The sequence below is a fragment of the Mus caroli genome, chromosome 13, assembly GCF_900094665.2.
Source record: "Mus caroli chromosome 13, CAROLI_EIJ_v1.1, whole genome shotgun sequence".
Taxonomy (NCBI): Eukaryota; Metazoa; Chordata; class Mammalia; order Rodentia; family Muridae; genus Mus; species Mus caroli.
In genome coordinates, this window is record NC_034582.1 from 83,941,824 (window position 1) to 83,959,597 (window position 17,774).

The 17,774-nt window shown below is 36.9% G+C and overlaps 2 protein-coding genes and 1 non-coding gene across 4 annotated transcripts in view; 2 read left to right on the forward strand and 1 right to left on the reverse strand.

Annotated features, from left to right (window-relative positions):
• The window catches only part of Xrcc4 (X-ray repair cross complementing 4), a 222,214-nt gene extending 219,284 nt beyond the window's left edge, over positions 1–2,930 (reverse strand). The window contains exon 1 of one of the 2 annotated variants that reach the window (XM_021180097.2): positions 2,822–2,930. The gene's annotated coding sequence lies outside the window, so the exon portion shown is untranslated. The other variant, XM_021180098.2, reaches the window with a different exon arrangement.
• Positions 2,931–3,005: 75 nt separating this feature from the next.
• Positions 3,006–17,769, forward strand: Tmem167a (transmembrane protein 167A). The gene is made up of 4 exons (XM_021180099.2): positions 3,006–3,110; positions 11,457–11,566; positions 13,998–14,032; positions 17,580–17,769. The coding sequence occupies exons 1-4, from the start codon at positions 3,108–3,110 to the stop codon at positions 17,648–17,650; spliced, it is 219 nt and encodes a 72-aa protein (XP_021035758.1). The 5' UTR covers positions 3,006–3,107; the 3' UTR covers positions 17,651–17,769.
• LOC115029168 lies at positions 12,075–12,208 on the forward strand. The gene has a single exon (XR_003834728.1). It is a non-coding gene; the product is annotated as a small nucleolar RNA U109 (small nucleolar RNA).
• Positions 17,770–17,774: the final 5 nt, after the last annotated feature.

A 17,774-nucleotide genomic window follows, 5' to 3' on the forward strand; every position in this document is an offset into this window, starting at 1 on the left:
AGAAATGTATACAGAAAATGTGGTACATTTACACAATGGAGTACTACTCAGCTATTAAAAAGAATGAATTTATGAAATTTCTAGGCAAATGGATATATCTGGAGGGTATCATCCTGAGTGAGGTAACCAAATCACAAAAGAAGTCACTTAATATGCACTCACTGATAAGTGGATTTTAGCCCAGAAACTTAGAATACCCAAGATACAACTTGCAAACCACATGAAACTCAAGAAGAAGGAAGAGCAAAGTGTGGACAATTCGCCCCTTCTTAGAATTGGGAACAAAACACCCATGGCAAGAGTTACAGATACAAAGTTTGGAGCTGAGATGAAAGGATGGACCATCCAGACACTGCCCCACCCGGGGGTCCATCCCATTATCAGCCACCAAAAGCAGACACTATTGTACAGGGGAAACACCAGGGCCAAGAAGTGGGAGTTGGTAGGTATGGGGGCGGGGTGGGGGGGAGGGTATAGGGGACTTTCGGGATAGCATTTGAAATGTAAATGAAGTTAATACCTAATAAAAAATTGGAGGAAAAAAAAGAAACCTCAAATAATATCAGTATCAGAAATCAAAAACAAATGGAAAATGTAGAGAAAGTGGTCTGGCAGCATAAGAAATCAAATGAATTTTAAACCTTTTATTGTATAAATAGCATCTAACAATCAAACAATTTTCCATCATTAGCCCTCCACCCAAGGATGAAAATTCAATGTTCACTATAATGCTTACAATGTATCAAACAGGTTTTAATTATTTATATGTATTATGGCCTAATTTATATGTAACTATGGCCTAAGCTCAATGCACTCTTACAGAAAACTATAAATTTCTCATTTTATATACAACTCTGGGTTTCATGAAATGAAAATTGAAAATATTCTTCCACATGCAGAGAAGACAATAATGTCTGCATAATTGAATAACACAGTCAAGATCTATTGTTAGCAGTAAATTAGATAATTAGAAATGAAAATCACAGCAGAGCTACTAGAAGTGGAAATAAAGAAAAGGAATTTAACAAGGTGATTACCATTCACTTGCATCAAAAAACACAATCAAGGATTTTGTGTGCGGAATCGCCAGGCAGCTTCCCCACAGGTCACACTGGCATATTAATTTTGCTATTTTACATGGATATAATAAATTTTTTATATATGTATACACACACACATGTCCAACTCTACCTCCTGACACTATGTACTTCTATGGATAACTTAAGAATTGAAAAGTGTTGCCCGCAGTGTTGGAGCACGCCTTTAATCCCAGCACTTAGGAGGCAGAGGCAGGTGGATTTCTGAGTTCGAGGCCAGCCTGGTCTACAGAATGAGTTCCAGGACAGTCAGGGCTACACTGAGAAACCCTGTCTCAAAAAACAAAACAAAAACAAAGAACTGAAAGTGTTAATTGCCTCAATCTAAAGTTGAGATATATAAGAAACTATGGCCTAAATTGCCCATAAATACAACAAGCCAATTACCATCTTAAACAACCTTAGCCTCTTTACTAGAGCCTGGACCAGAACCTCATACAGAAACATCAACCTGAAGTGTCAAACAGTAGGACTTAGCAATCTTTGTATGAATAGAGTCAGTTATAACATCTACCAACACTTTCACTACTGTAAAACCCAAACTTACTGAACTACAGAACATATTTTCTACATCTACATTTGGAACACTCATGGTTAGTCAACTTAAATAGTAAGGTATAACACAAAGCAATTTTGAGACTATTCAATGACAATCACTTCTCCTATTGGCCTAATCCCCAGTCACCCATTCAAATACTCAAAGAAATCCCTTCTGCTGCAGTCTCCTGATACCACTAAGATGCAGATTCTTGAGTATTTGACCAACAGGTATAGCAGTTGGGTATAACTGATTTTAACAATGTAGTAATAATTTCAAACAAAATCTTGGATGACGTGCAGTAATAAACACAATCACATATAGCGTAGTACTAGGTAAAAGTACTGTGTTGCCGTAAGTACTAGATTCTCATGATTCAGCTAAATAATGGTTAGAAATTAACATATCACATCAGTGTCCTTCACTAACGCTTTCTACACATCTTCTAGTTCATTAAGTTAAAGAAGAATGGGTAACATTCTGAATAAAAACTAGAACCATACTGACTAAAGGAAAAAACAAACAGTTATTTAAACACACAGGATTTCCATAATTTTGATACACTTGGAAGAGTGGGGAAAGTGCCCGACTTCAGAATCATTCCAAGAATTTATATAAAATTGAACACATCAGATTACATCTTCCCCGTGTCTACAAAACTCACAAAGAGAACTAGTGGTGAAATAGTTTCTCACCCAATGGTTTTATACTAGCCAAATAATCCCCTCGGCAATGGGCCGTTCCTTTCCAGTAGCTACCACAGAGTTCTTTCCCTCTCCCCACGGCCTAGAACGCCTAAGCCCCGGATGTAGAGTGTGCAAACAGGGAGGGTGTCAGCCAAGGCCAGCATTGGCTGGCGGGAGGGGCTGGTGGGTCATCACACTGGACGCAGCCTTTTGAATCCAAGTCTCCACCACACAGCAGCTTGGCACAGTTCCGATGAGCCCCTCACGACTGAAAATTCCACGTGACACAAAACGAGACACTTAGGAAGGAGCCCAACAGGTGCTCACATTGGGAAAACCTTACATCTGCAAAAGGCTCAGGGGGTCACAGACAGGGTAAAAAGCACGCACTGCGCAGCTTTAAAGCTAAAATCAGGGAACTACAGGAGGTTGACATAGAAAGGAAAAAAAAAAAAATGCATTGCTTCTGGAAAGACACCACAGCCACTTCCGGGCCCTACCTCTCAGTGACTCCACTTCCGGTCTTCTAAAAAATCGTGGACGCCAGAGATAAATCGATGCGCCCAATGAGAGAATCCGCAATTACCGTGGTTTGCGAGTCATCGGCCAAGTCCCACCTCTTCCGGTAACAGAAGCCTATCACGGAGTCTGAATGGTGCGGGATGGGCGGAGGCGCCGCGATAGGTCCAACCGGACCGCTGGAGCGAGCGGGAAGCACAGCGGGCGTGCATCCTCTTCCGCCCCGGCCCGGAAGGGTGATGTGGCTGGACCAGCACCGGCCTCACTATGGTAAGAACCTGGGCTTCCTGGCCGCGGTTGAGTTTCTCGGCGGGGCCGCGGCTCGTGCGGGGCGGCGGGGATGGTGCGGGCGCTGTGGGGCGCGGGAGCCCTGGCGCTAGCGTGATTCTCCGGGGACCCGAGGGTGCACAGGCCGGGAGTCATGCGGCCCGCGATGCTCATCCCGGAGCATCAGGCCAACAGTCCTAGGAAGAACCCGGGTGGTGGACTCGGCCCCTCGCCAAGAGGCCGACTTGCTGCGTTGTTTAGTGTGGAATTGCGGTGGCATTCCACTAAACCGATTGCCATCTGCTACAAATATCTGGACGGATATACACTTTCAAACGCTGGAGTCTCAGTTTCCCCCTTTCCCCTTTCTTTTATGTGTTCCGTGTGTCACCCAACCTGCATCTTTCTGCAGTAATTAATGGATTGCCGGTTTTCTTAACCCTAGATCCTACTGCTTCCGTTTTACCTGTCGAATCAACGGCAAGATAGGGCCCCTCCCTCATCGTGTTTTCAATTCTAAAGACACTTCTTTGCAAACGAATGTTTTTAATGATTTTAGTTACCTGTCTCGTAGGAACTTGAGCCTTACTCGCAGACCACCACTCACTTTGGGAGTTCCTGTGCGTGTTGTTATTGATTGTTTAATAGTTTAAGCCTCAGAAAACCTTACACTATAAATCACAAATAGCAACAACAACAAAGGTCAGGACAAGGAACAGAAAGCCCCTGAGTAAAGTAGACATTAGTAATTAACTTTTAAAGATCTACGAATGTATCTTATCAGTATTATGGTAAATGCCGAATCTCCCTTCACTATCACTTACGTGGGTTTAGAAGCCATTTATAACTATATTTCTAGAGAAAGCATGTTTGTGTTATAATCTCAGAAGCAGCCAGGACTCTCCCACCCCCACTAGACCTCACATTCTACGACTAGAAGATACTGAATTTGAGTCCATTAAAGCCTTTTTTTTTTTTTCACTTCGTACTGCAGATAGTATATTCTTGGTCAAAAGGATGTTGTTAATAAACAGTTACAGAACTTGAAAAATTGCTTTCTTGCCTATTTACCTAGAAACAAGTAGAATTACTTTGCTCTTAGAAAAGAGTCAAAGGTACATTTTACATCCTCTCCTACTTAGATAAAATCATGATAATTTAAGATGTACAGTATTTTAACTTTTTCCAAAAACAAGCTTTTGTTTATTAGTACTTGGTATGTACAAGATGTAATTTCTAAGCATTGTCTTGCTTTAAATTCCTGACTTCTGAGATATTTCCAGGTAAAGGAAGAGAAAAGTAGGGAGCCTGGGTTGTCTAGGATCGAGTACCTAGTAAGTAAAGCCAGGCCTCAGATTTATCTTATGACTATGGAGTGATAACAAGAAAAGTGACTGGTGTGTTCATGAAGATATGCAGATTTTTGCTCCAGATTTTTTTAACCTATGATTTGTTGAATATATGGGTGTGTAACTGGAATTGGAGGGTTGAAGGGTGAATTATATGTATCCCTATATTTGTAGAATGGCTTTGGAAGGATGTGTGATAGTATTAAATCTATGTTTTACTTTTTTAAGTGTTGTGAGAAAAAAAATGTATGTAATGTTTTATTAGAGATGTTACTGGCTATAAGTTACACGTGTTAAATATTAAGTGTAATGTCCAAAAATAATCTTGGTTATAAATGACATAGAAGGTAAAGATGAAACTTAGCAGCTCCATTTGTCTTTATATTCTGGTCCTTAGTCAAGTGTGCCATTAATCACAGAGGAAATCCAAGAAAGGTTTGTGAGAGAAAAGTAAAATGGTAAATTTTTTTAACCATAATTCTTGTTGTGTTAACAATAAAAATGACAGTACAAAAGCATATGTCTCTATAGTATGACCTTATGAAAGCATTCCATGAACTTCACTCTGAAAGCCATTGTATAAGGTTAATAGGAATCTAATGTAGATGCAGTGACCTTCTCTTAGAGTGCTTAACAGCAAATAAATACTTTGAGTTCCTAGAGACTGTAGTATCTTTATAGTTTAAGTCTAAATTTGGGGGATTGTTTTTTAAAGCATTGAATGATTCAAGTGAGTAACCAACACCCAGCATTTAACTTTTCTGTTTTACCAAACAACCTAGACTTTATTTAATATTTTCTTGATTGCAAAGTACATTTTTTTTTTCATGTAGGATTTGCTTTTTTCCCTTCAGAATATCTTTTCAATCATTTTATCGAGGTATGTGAAGAATTCATTTCTCTAAAACTACTAATCAAATATTGGTTCCACCTTTGGACCAGATAGCTACTGACACATCAAGAGATTTATGAACTCTGAACTATAGCTTGACTCACAACCAGAGTTCTGTAGTGGAAAGTAAGAAGATAAGGTCTTATACACTTGTGAAACAGGACCAGTCAGATCAGATGCCACTGACAAGGAAAGTTCATGTATTCAACGGTAAATTTATGTGTTAAGTAATCCAGGTGTGTAATAAACTCAAAGACAGGTTATGTGTTCAGTCAGTTTTGGTCACTTGATATATAGCATGTGTTTGTATTTGCAGACTAATATTAATCACTGTTTCTGTGGTTCTCGTTTTTAAAAGATAATAGTTCATACAGACTTCGGTCTCATAAAATCTAGTTGGAAAATGCTGACCTGACTTAGGTTTGTAAATCATAAAATGTTGACCAAGTGTGCTGTAAATGTTACCATAATTAGGTTAAGGGTGTTGATTCTGTGTTCTCTCTCCTTAGATAAGAATAAACTACTCTACTTTTATATAAAACAAGTTTATATTAGTAAGTGAAAGTGTTATTAGCTAGTGTTTTAAATTTTTGTCTTCGGTATTTAACTCATAATTTTAAAGTATAGTTGAGTTAAACTGGAGAGATTAATGTCAGAAAAAAAATTATTTTAAATGTGAGCAATGAACATTTGAAGCCCTAAGACAATGTTACTGACAAAAAAAACCTCTTACTCAGGGAACAAGGTAAACATTTTGTTTTGCTGATACTAAAACTGAGTCTGCATGGAGCCAAAGCGATCTAATGCTAATGAAAATATTGTAAGTTAAGACAGTATCCTTTCTGTCGATTAAGTCTTGTCAGTAACCAATCATTGCAGGTAAGAAGTGTCTATGATTTTTTTTTAATTTATTTTTGTACTTGTTTATTGGAGACCCAGCTCCCAATGTTTAGGAGTGATTTTTGAAAAAAGTTCTACTAACAAATGTCCAGGATGCTTTTATTTATAATTCTTGAACAAGCTCCCATATCCAAACTTGGGAGGATATAACTTTAGCAGTCAAGAATAACTCTAGCTGGGCAGTGGTGGCCCACGCCTTTAATCCTAGCACTTGGGAGGCAGAGGCAGGTGGATTTCTGAGTTCGAGGCTAGCCTGGTCTACAAAGAGTTCCAGGACAGCCAGGGCTACACAGAGAAACCCTGTCTCGAAAAAAAAAAAAAGAGAGAGAGAGAGAGAGAAAATAACTCTAGAGGGGGCTGGGGAAATGGCTCAGTGGTTCGGAGCACTAGCTGCTCCTCCAGAGGTCCTGAGTTCAATTCCCGGCAACCACATGATGGCTCGCAACCATCTGAAATGAGATCCCATGCCTTCTTCTGCTGTGTCTGAGAATAGTGACAGTGTGCTCATCTGCATAAATAAATAAATCTTTTTTTTAAAAAAAAGAATAGCTCTACAACTAGGAATCCCTGTGCATGTCTTTTGTTACTTCACTACTTAATTGTACATTACTTCAGAAAGATTACTGAGTAGCTCCTCATCTGGCTCCGTTAACTCGGCTAGCATGGCTGTTCCAAGCTCTTGGAAGCTCCAGTTACTTCCAAAGGTCTAGCTAGTTGTGGCTGGTGATAAGGCTGCAATGGAAAGACATGAGTGAGGAACATAAGAGAAAATAACTTGGGAGCCACTGACACAGTGTTTTACAAGGAAGAGCACAATTCTCAGAGATCTAAGTTGAAGGCAGGGCTTCTATGTCCCACAAGCCTAAGGCTTCCTTCCCTTGCAGTAGGTATTGTGTTCCAGTGCATGCCACAGGCAGCCCTGATTCAAGGGAATGCCATTTAATACTTCTTTAAGGAAAGGAAACGTTTATAGATGTGGTAGAGAGAATGTACCCACTGAAAAGCCAATACATGCATCCATACAAAGACATGAATGCATTTCTAATCCTATGTGACAAGAGACTTTGAGTCCAAATTTTCATTTGGAGGATTATCCTGGAGGAGAGAGAGCAGTGAGATCACAAGAACATTTAACAGATAGGAAGAGTGTGGTCGGAGCCACAGAAATAGTGATTTACATGTCAGAGTGGTATAGAGCACCTTAGAAATACTAGGTAGTCATAAATTTGTATTGGTTTATGCCCCCAGATTTGTAGCAGCTTTAGCAGAATAGGAGCTAGATATTTCATTGAGAATCTAAGTTGTAATTCCCATCGCCCATAACTCCTCTAGAGATGTGAGCTGACTAGTTTGACAGGATGTTTTAGAAAATACAAATTTGATCAACCTTTATATAATACAGATGAGCAGACCTTAGTCATGATGTGATTTATAAGTTGCTCTGGCGCAGTGTTTCTGAGCTTGTTCAAGAATTATAAATGTGCAAGAATAGTTTCACGTAGCCATTGCACGCCATTTAGAAGAGTGAAGCTTGGAGACATTGTGCCTATAGGCAGGGTTAGCAAAGTACACTTTTTGTACGGGTAAATTATGAATCAATAAATGTGGCACTGCCCTAAATTAATAAAAAGAAAGAAGGTATTCTATGGGAAATTGGCTTTGTGTCCTTTATGTCACTGTCCTATTAAAATCAAAATCTGTTCAGGAGGTAGAGGCAGGCGGATTTCAGAGTTCCAGGACAGCCAGGACTATACAGAGAAACCCTGTCTCAAAAAAAAAAAAAAAAAAAAAGTCTGTATAAATATGTGTTTGTGTGTGAAAAAGGAGTCATCGTCTCTTTTGTTACCTAAAGCAGTGGTTCTCAGCCTGTGTGTCATCACGTCTTTGGGGTCCCATGTCAGGTATCCTGCAGATCAGACATTTACATTTCACTTCATAACACTAGCAAAATTATAGTTATGAAGTAGCAGCAGTTTTATGGTTGATGGGACACCACAACATGAGGAACTGTTTTAAAGGGTCACAGTGCTAGGAAGGCTGAGAACCATTGCTCTAGGAATGAAAAGAGGTCAGAACCTGGTGAAGGGTTATTTTACTTTGATATCAATATATCTAAATTACATATATTATCATGGATTTTAAAAAGTAAAAAGTCCCCAGAAAGTTAGTAATTAGCAAATTAGCACACAGGAGTATGTATACTTGTAGTCCCATGAAAACCAACATGTCTTGTAATTACTATTTTAAATTGTAAAGCAGTTGAGTATCTGCAGTTCTCATTTAGCAAGTTTACCTACTCAGCTATGCAGGCCTCCTGAAAATGTATGTATCATTTGTCCTAGAATGAGTTAGAACAACACATCCTGTTCAAAATGTGGGCCTCTTCAAAGTTGGGCACCTCCTAAAATATTGGAGTTCCAGGTAGTGCTAGGTGTAGACACTAGGTAAAAATTGCCTTCGGTCTTTCATATGGTAATACATATATTTTTGTCCTTTTGCTTATTTTTCCAAAATGTCTTTGACAGGTAAGTATAAATTCACAACTGGTTGTAAACTTCTCTTGGATAATTAACAAAATAATGTACTTAATCTTTTTTGTTTGTTTGTTTGTTTGTTTTTCGAGACAGGGTTTCTCTGTGTAGCCCTGGCTGTCCTGGAACTCACTTTGTAGACCAGGCTGGCCTCGAACAGAAATCCGCCTGCCTCTGCCTCCCAAGTGCTGGGATTAAAGGCGTGAGCCACCATGCCCAGCTCAATGTTCTAATCTACATTGGTTTATCAATAAATTGGTTTGTTAATAGATTTTGCATCTTTGTATTTTGTTATGAGATGCTTTCTTTATTTAGATTCCATTCTCCCCTTATTAACATTTTCATATGGAAAGTCACATTTTATTTTTTACAAAATAGTACTTCTGTTTCACTTAACTCAGAAATTAGTTTGTATCAATAGACAACTGTGCTAAGCATTAAGAGGTATGTTTTAGTTAACAGACTGATATCCATAACTTAGAAAATACTTTTGAACAGAGTCTCAGTATATCTGAAAGACTTTACCATTTAATGTTATTTGTTTAAATTATAGAGTTCTTAGACCCCAGAACAAAGCTGTAAGCATGTACACAGCTTTCATTTGTAAACGATTGTACACACAAATGTGTGTGTGGTGTCTCACACCTTTAATCTCAGCATTTGGGAGACAGAGGCAGGCAGATCTCTGTGAGTTCAAGGCTAGTGTGGTTGACACTGAATTACAGGACAGTCAGGCTAAAGTTTTCCATTCATCTTTTTCAGACAATAAAACTCACTAATGAAACCCATCCACAGTCTCCTACTTTTGCATCAGTATTTAGAGCTAAACCTATGCCAGCTTTGACATCTTGCATCCTGTTTGCCCAACACTTATACTTTGTGTGTAAAAGGTTTTTGTCACATGGATTCAACCCCCTTTACCTACATTTTAAAAGTGGAATTATAATCCCACGGCTGGAAAAACAGTCAGGAGACTCAGAAACTTGATGTCCACCCTGTTCAGCCAAATCAGCAAGGCCCAGTTTTCATGAAGGATCCTACCTTAAAAACCTTCTACCCCTGCCCTCCACACACAAGTGCAAGTATAAATACATAAATATGCGCTCACACAAACACACATACAACTTGCTAAGTAATGGACAATCCTTTTTTTAGTCATTTTTTATTTATAAAAATACATAAAGAGAATTTTAATAAGAACTTTTTATCAGTTTGCTAATTTCTTTTTTAGTTTTTTTCCTTTGATCCTAATGTAATACATTTCCTTTTTAGCTTAGAAATCGGAAGGTTTCGTTCTAGTTCCTATCATACTAGTCTGTTTTGTGTTTCATTTGGTTACTGTGCCTGAAGGTTAGAAAGTGTGTGTGTGTGTGGTGTGTGTGTGTGTAGATAATCATTCCCTGTACATTTCTTAATTCTCTTGAAGTTTTTTCTGAAGTTTTCAAGTAAGCCTAATTTAAAGGTAGCATTTTACCTTTGAAAAATAATTACAACAGATTCCTCCTGGTTTTGGTTTTTAAGAAATGCTTCTAAGTTAACTAAGTAGACATACTGTTGACTGTTAAATGGAATTGATGCATTTTAGGCATCTGCTTATAATAGAAGAGTTTTTATGATACACCGTGATATTCTTGCATCTTCTTAAAAGTGTTTATAGTGAATCATCTCTTTGGATTTGCACTGTGCTACAGACATGTGGCCAGATATTGGAGACAGTAAAATAGTATAGTGTTCACACTTAAAAGGAGTGACTTTTATAATGAAAGTGTTTATTGCTATGGGAGGCATAGAGAAAAGCTTCCTAAGGGAAAACTTGGGTGTGTACCTACAATCCCATCACTTGGTAGGCAAATGCAAAAGGATCTCTAGTTCAGGAGTAGCCGAGCCCATTAAAAAAAAGAAGTGTATGAAATACCGAGGGAGGATAAGTGGATTCCAGGAGACTTCTGGAAAGGGCTCAGCAGTTGAAAGCACTAGAAGAGGATCTAGATATTGAAGAATGAGCCAAAGTTTGGTTTATTTAGATTTGAAGCATATGATTTCCCGTTTGCCTATTTAAATATATAATTCTTAGGATTCCTATTTTAACTTTTAGAATGGAAGGAACTATTATTTAACAAATAACAGTGAAAAGAAAGGCAGGTGCTTTTCTTTCACCAATGTCTAATAATTTTAGTAGTTGTCAGGGCTTGGAACATGATCTTATAATTTAAAGCATGGTAATCCCAAGCAAAAAGTTTGCTTGAAAGAAACTTTAGTCAGTATTTAATCTTTCTCCTTGGCTCTGCTCAGATCTGTAAATACCAAATGAAGACTAAGAGGCCAGTGAATGCACTAGAGTCATAGAACCAGCCACTGTTGGTGTGTGGAGACCACACTGTTTATTGTTTAGGCCTCTGCATGTCTTGAACACTCCGTGGTAATTGTATACTGAGTCCATTTTGCTTGGATGTTTTGAGTCCATGACATTAAGTTCCTGAGCTTATATTTTCTACTGTATCTCCTGTATTCTCTGCCCTAAAAAAATGGAACGAAAGTACACTGTAAAGACTTCATGATGCTGGGTTGCATTTTGTACAACATCCTGTTTGCCTGTAATGCAGAATTGTCTAACATTTTTTTGCATAGGAAGTTTCTGTGATATTAATTTGTTTTTGTTTTTGTTTTCTCTTTATAGTCTGCCATTTTCAATTTTCAGAGTCTATTGACTGTAATCTTGCTGCTTATATGTACATGTGCTTATATCCGATCCCTGGCACCCAGCATCCTGGACAGAAATAAAACTGGGTATGTTACGAGTAACAATTTGTGAAGACAGTTCTCATCGACATCAAGTGTAAATTACTATGAAAATCACTAGGCAGTTTAATTCTAGTTATAACAGTTTTCAGTAACGTCTTACATTTTCTTCATGTTTTAAGGCACCAAAATATATTTGCAGTATCTTCCTAAATTACGAAATAAATCTCAAGAATGATCTGGTGTGACCTAAAATTTCACCCACTGAGTAAAATCAGAGGAAGGATTTATCCGACTGCTGGTGAAACACTAAATATCCATTCATTGTTATAGCAATGTCCTGTTAACCTTGGAGACATGGTTTCCCAGTGTCCCCTTCTTCTCTGAGCTATTATATATGATGTTTTACACTTTATTCTAGTTGATTCGTAATGTGGAATTATAATATGTAAGGCCTAATAAATAGGAGTTCATTATTAAAGAATAATAACTTCAAATTATAATTGAGTATTTTTACTTTTCCAGTACTATCATAAAGTTTTCCTTCAAAGGGAAGCTGCATGTGGACATGTCTGCCCTCTTTTCTTGGGGAGTAGGAATGTATCCAGAACATGCTACAGTGATCAAGGAGTTCTCAGGGCTACCAGCCTTACAGGAAAGGTTGAGTAGTAGTATATTTCTCCTACACTACAGGCCTGGAAGGGCTTTCCTGTTTTTATATTTCATAATATGAGCTAATCTATGTGATTGGAAATAATTTTATTGCATTATAGATAAGAATATATATACTACCTGTCTATAACAGTAATTATTAGATTCTTTTTCCTTTACATGTTTTCTCTGAGACTTATAAATTTGTAATTGTATATACCAAGTTAGGTGGAGACCCCTAGATAGCTGGTATAAAACATTTTGATGACTTCATTATTTAAATTTAACTTCATTTTCTGATGATTGAAATGATCTTGAAAAAGGCAATACTGGAAAATTGTTTCTTACATTTTTCCTAGTTCCCTAAGCCTATAATACTGTCAGCATATGCATATACATTCAATCCATAGAAATTAAATACCAAATTGTAATGGTTTTTAGTGACTACCAAAGTTCCTTTTAAAAATAATAATAATAATAATAATAATTAGACAACCAGAGTAGCTTTAAATCATTAGTGTTTATTGCAACGCCTAAGTACCTAGACTCAAACACACACACATAACTCTGCACAGATGACCACAGTTTTTGACTCTTTGGTGGAGAATAAGCAAATTCTGAATAACATATTGTCACTTGTTCCTTTAGTCCTAACATTGTATGTTACTCTAAAGACTATCTAATCATTCATTTATTCCTTACAAAATCCTCTGAGCATAGATGCTGTTATTAAAGAAATAAAGTACTCCTCCCAGTAACACAATAAGTAGGACTGAGTTAAGGCATACTTCCGCCTTGTTAGTAGCTTAGGTTATTTTCAGAACTTGGGTTATTTGTCTGTTAGCTTTCTCTTTACACACAATGACTCATTAATTATGTATTTCATTGTAGGAAAAAGTATTATAAATATCCCTGGAATTTAAGTTCTGTGATTTTTATTAAGCCAATCCTAATATAAGGAATATGTAAGATTGATTTGTCTTAACTAGTACTCTTTTATAAATATAGTTAATAAAAATATATAAACATAGTTACAGATATATATGTAATATTATCACAAATAAACGAAATAGTATCTGTTGTTTTTGTAACTTTTGTGTTGATGGCTCATTTACCAAAGCTGTTGCATTTTTTTGCATTCCACATAAATGTGTCCATTTCTATGTGCATGTATTTAATTTATAATTTTTTTATTCATGGGATTAAAAAGAGTATCTTCATTTTAACTATTATTCCTGGAATATGTGTTTTAATTGTCACATTTAATAAGCTTCTACACTTGATTTCCCCTAAACTAAGACTTTTCATTATGTTAACAATGTAGCTGCACATTTATGTAAGAACGTTCCCTAGAGTGTACTATTTTAATGAAACACAGAGCTATATTTGCAAGAAATAGATCCAGTATATTATAAAAATTCATCAAAAAAACTATCTTCATCTATCAATATCTCAGAATTAATTCTCAAATTGACATGTAATATTTCTGCCTTTGAAAGTGTTAAGGGACTTGAAGTTAAATGAATTAATTGACTGACTCCTTGTATAAATTATAAGAGTCTCACATTAATATACCCTAATTCCAACCTATGGTAAACATATATTCCACTTAACAGTTGCTTCTTTTTGGTAATGGTTCACAGTGAACCCTGTTCTGTTTTCATAAATAAGTGGTGGCTCAATGTCAGACAGGCACATTTCAGATGTGGGACAAAGATCACAGCTTAAAATCTAGTATACAGAATTAATGTTCTCTCTGATGTTAACAGAAATACTTGGCTTTCTCATAATCAGTAATTATTTTTGTCCTTTTTTTTATACTGTGCAGACTATTGGGAATATTTTGGAAGTGTGCCCGAATTGGTAAGTATCTGATCTCCATCCATTTCTTCAACTATAAAATATTGGCCACTTTATTTATATTATGCTCGTGGCAATCAAAGGTCTGTTTCCCAAGTGTAGTATTCTCAATTCTGTATACTTTTGCAAGAGTTTACCAAATTCTACTAATTGTTTTTCTTTCTGCTACTTAAAACTAGATGTAGTTGGAGACTGAAATATTTTATTGACAGGGACATAGAAAACATAGAAGAAACCCTACTGAAATTAGCTATCAGATTCCATGCATTTGTGGACTTGCAGCAAATTCAGATGGTATTTGTATTACCTGTTTATACCATGCTCTTCTACCATGTGTCTTATACCATGTGTGCTGTTTTGTTAATTTATAAATCAGGATTTTGAAACATTTGATCCATTTTTTAAGTTTTTGTTTTGCATAATGGCAAAGGTGCACATCCATAATTTACATGTGAAACTCAGAGTACAACTTGTAATAGTTACTTTTCTCCTTACAACACATGGCTACTGAAGTGGTTTGTGTAGAGACTTGTCTGGTACTCAGTCATGAATAATGACAACGAACCCTAAAATAACAGAAGAAATGTTAAAAAGAAACAAATAGATTTCCACCATCAGTGCCTCATGCACATAGCGTAAGTGTAAACCAGCTGTCTAGGAGGCAGATCACCCTGAAAAAGAAAATATATCTAATCAAGAGAATTGCCAAGAACAAGGTGGTTAAGAAAGTGCAGAGACAGATGACAGAGAAAAAGTTTCCATCTCTGTCATGTAAAGCTGCTAAGTCATAAAGAAAACCACTGAGATGGCTTTCGTCCATTTTATGTAGGAGTTAGATGTGTCAACAATTCTATGTTGCAGCCAACCCAAGTGCCCCCTTTTTTTTATTTTTTTTATTTTTTTTTTTTGTGGTTATGACCTCAAATATTGTCTGTTTTTCTAACTATAAATACCTTTTCTTTTTACTTGTTCATTTGTGTATATCCCCCTCCTCAAGTGTTCCTCCCTACAATTATCTGAAAGCGTTTGCTTTATTTCAACAAGATGGTTTGGAAACACTGGAGCTGATACACTTTTTTGTCAGGCACCTGCTCCTCTCTACTCTTGACACACACAAAGAAAAGCTTTCTTGTTTTTTTTCCAGGAAAAATAGCTGTGATTTTAATGGGATACAGCTAGTCGGATCATCTTATCTTGTTATAAATCAAACAACAGCAACTGTTTCACATTCACTTACTTCACTTGCACAAGCTCTGACCAGACAAGAAATAACATTCTTACTCTCAAGTTCAACTAAAGACATTTTAGCTCTACCACATGGCAATCTCTTTTAAGAAAATGAAAAACATAAAAATGAAACCCATCTGTAAATGATAACATTCTAAGTCATAAGATGAAGAAGGAACTTCCTCAAGAATTAATATTGAGCAGATGGAAAACTCAGTACAGGGATAATTGCACCCTTTGGGTGTTTACTGTGACGCTGTAAGCAGTGAGCATCCCAGCCCTGAAGAGAGTAGCAGGCTTTTATAGCATCTTCATATGGGTCAGTGAGGTGCTTCATGAGACTTTAGCCCTGAAGAGAGTAGCAGGCTTTTATAACATCTTCATAAAGTTTATGGGTCAGTGAGGTGCTTCATGAGACTTTAGCCCTAATGGGTTATCATCGTGAACCAGTGTGTTCTGTTTTTGAATGATGATGTTTGTTTGTTTTTTTTTTCATTTGAACTGATGTTGCTCTAAAACCTGTTCATTTTTGATCCTCCTTTAATAAAAGAAAGTCTATTAAATGTCTATTGAGTGGAGAGGAAGAGGGGGAGAAGGGCAAAGGCAAATAAAGCTAAAACTTTTCAGAATACCAAATATGTATTTTTTATTTTGGTTTTATTTTTTTAGTATGGTTTAACTTAGAATTTTTGTTGGTTTTGGTTTGGTTTAGTTTGTTTTGGTTTAGATTTGAGGACAGGGTCTCAATATTGTGGACCACATTGATTGGGTGATTATCTGGAGGATGGGCCTATAAGCAGTGGTCAATCACATGCCTGGCTATATGTCTGCTTCTTTAATATAAGTGATATTCTCTTATTTTTGGCATTAGACAGACACAAATATATAAATATGGTAGTATATCAATGCAGGGTCGGTGGAGAAGCTCTTAACATAAAATGAGTTTGAGAATTTTAGTTAATGAGAGAAGTCAAGGTTGACATTTCCAAGTTGGCAAGCCAGGTAAGTGAACATCTAATGTGAAATAAGAAGCTTGGTTACTGGGAAATGAAATTTAGACAGCATGGGAGAACTGAAGTGAGAGTAAGTCAGAGCCATCTCTTATAGGCTTACAAAGGATCCAGATGTTCCACAGCTGTTTGTATGTGACTCCTTCTTTCATTCTTATGCCTGGTACCCTTGGAATTAGTACAGCTTACAGTTACTAAAGAAACAACAATTACAATGAGTTGAATTCTCTTACAGGGTCTGTGTACTGGCAAGATACTTTCAGCTGACATCAGATCTGGATCAGGAGAAGGAAAGCCTCCAAATACATACATTTTTAAACTAGTGTGAAATTGACTCATTATAGAAGTCTTGTATTTAATTTCTACTTTCATCTTTTTAATGTATTGAAATACTGAGACTTTAGAAACTGAGTATGGAGATAACACAGTATTTCAGATTTCAGAGAATTTCTAAATTTTTTTAATAATGATATCTAGACAGATACTCTAAAATCTCCCAAATCTAAAATCTCTCAAACTTTTCATCCCAAACATATATGGATATGACTGTAAAAGACGTGATACCATATCTATATCAAAAGAAGTTGTTTGGGGGAGAAGAGAAGGGGAGCTAATGCCTATTTGTTTCCATGGTAATATTGGCTATGGTGGCTGTTTAGCTTGTTTTCACATAGGAATGCTTTCTAAACTCTACAAGTGTCATGAACCCTACCACAGTGTAAAGACGAATGAATGCTGTCCAGTAAATTTCTATGTATAGGTAGAAATTCCCCTTATCTCAGGAAGAGAACTAACTAGACTTTGGCTCTGGAGGCACAGCATAGGTGCTCTCTGGTACACGTCTCATAAATAGTTTGGATTTAGCAACTAGCATGTCCACCCAGCCCTTCCTTTTACATTGAGACATGACATTGACATCTACATAGTACACACTTGCAAACTACAAAGTAGAGTTAGAATAATAATATTATCTCATGATGTGGCAGCAAAGTTCAGCAGGAAGAGGCACTAGCCTAATAATCTTGAGTTCAGTATCCAAAATTCATATCAAGTCAGAAAGAAGAACCCACTCTGAAATTTGTCCTCTAACCTCCACATGTTCACTGTGGCATGATCACTCACATTGATACAGTACATGATAAGAATGGGTTTGGATTTGGGTTAGATCACTTAAGTTTATTTCCTTGAGCTGCAGTTTTAATGTACATTCTTGCTTGTTGTCTCTGGGTCCTTGTTTTCCCTCTCTTATAGCCTTATCATATCCATAGTAGTCATTCATCCAACCAAGAGGAATGTCTTCTTTTCTTCAACAGGGGAACGCAAGAGTCCTTATGTNGCCATATGCTGTATAGTGATGGCCTTCAGCATCCTCTTCATACAGTAGCTTTGGAAACTACCAGCATGTGTTTACCATCAGACTGTAAACAAGGACTTGCCTTCAGAAAATAATGGGAAGAATGGTTAAGCCATTTGTCTCTGAACATGGAATGAGATAAACTTCAAGATGC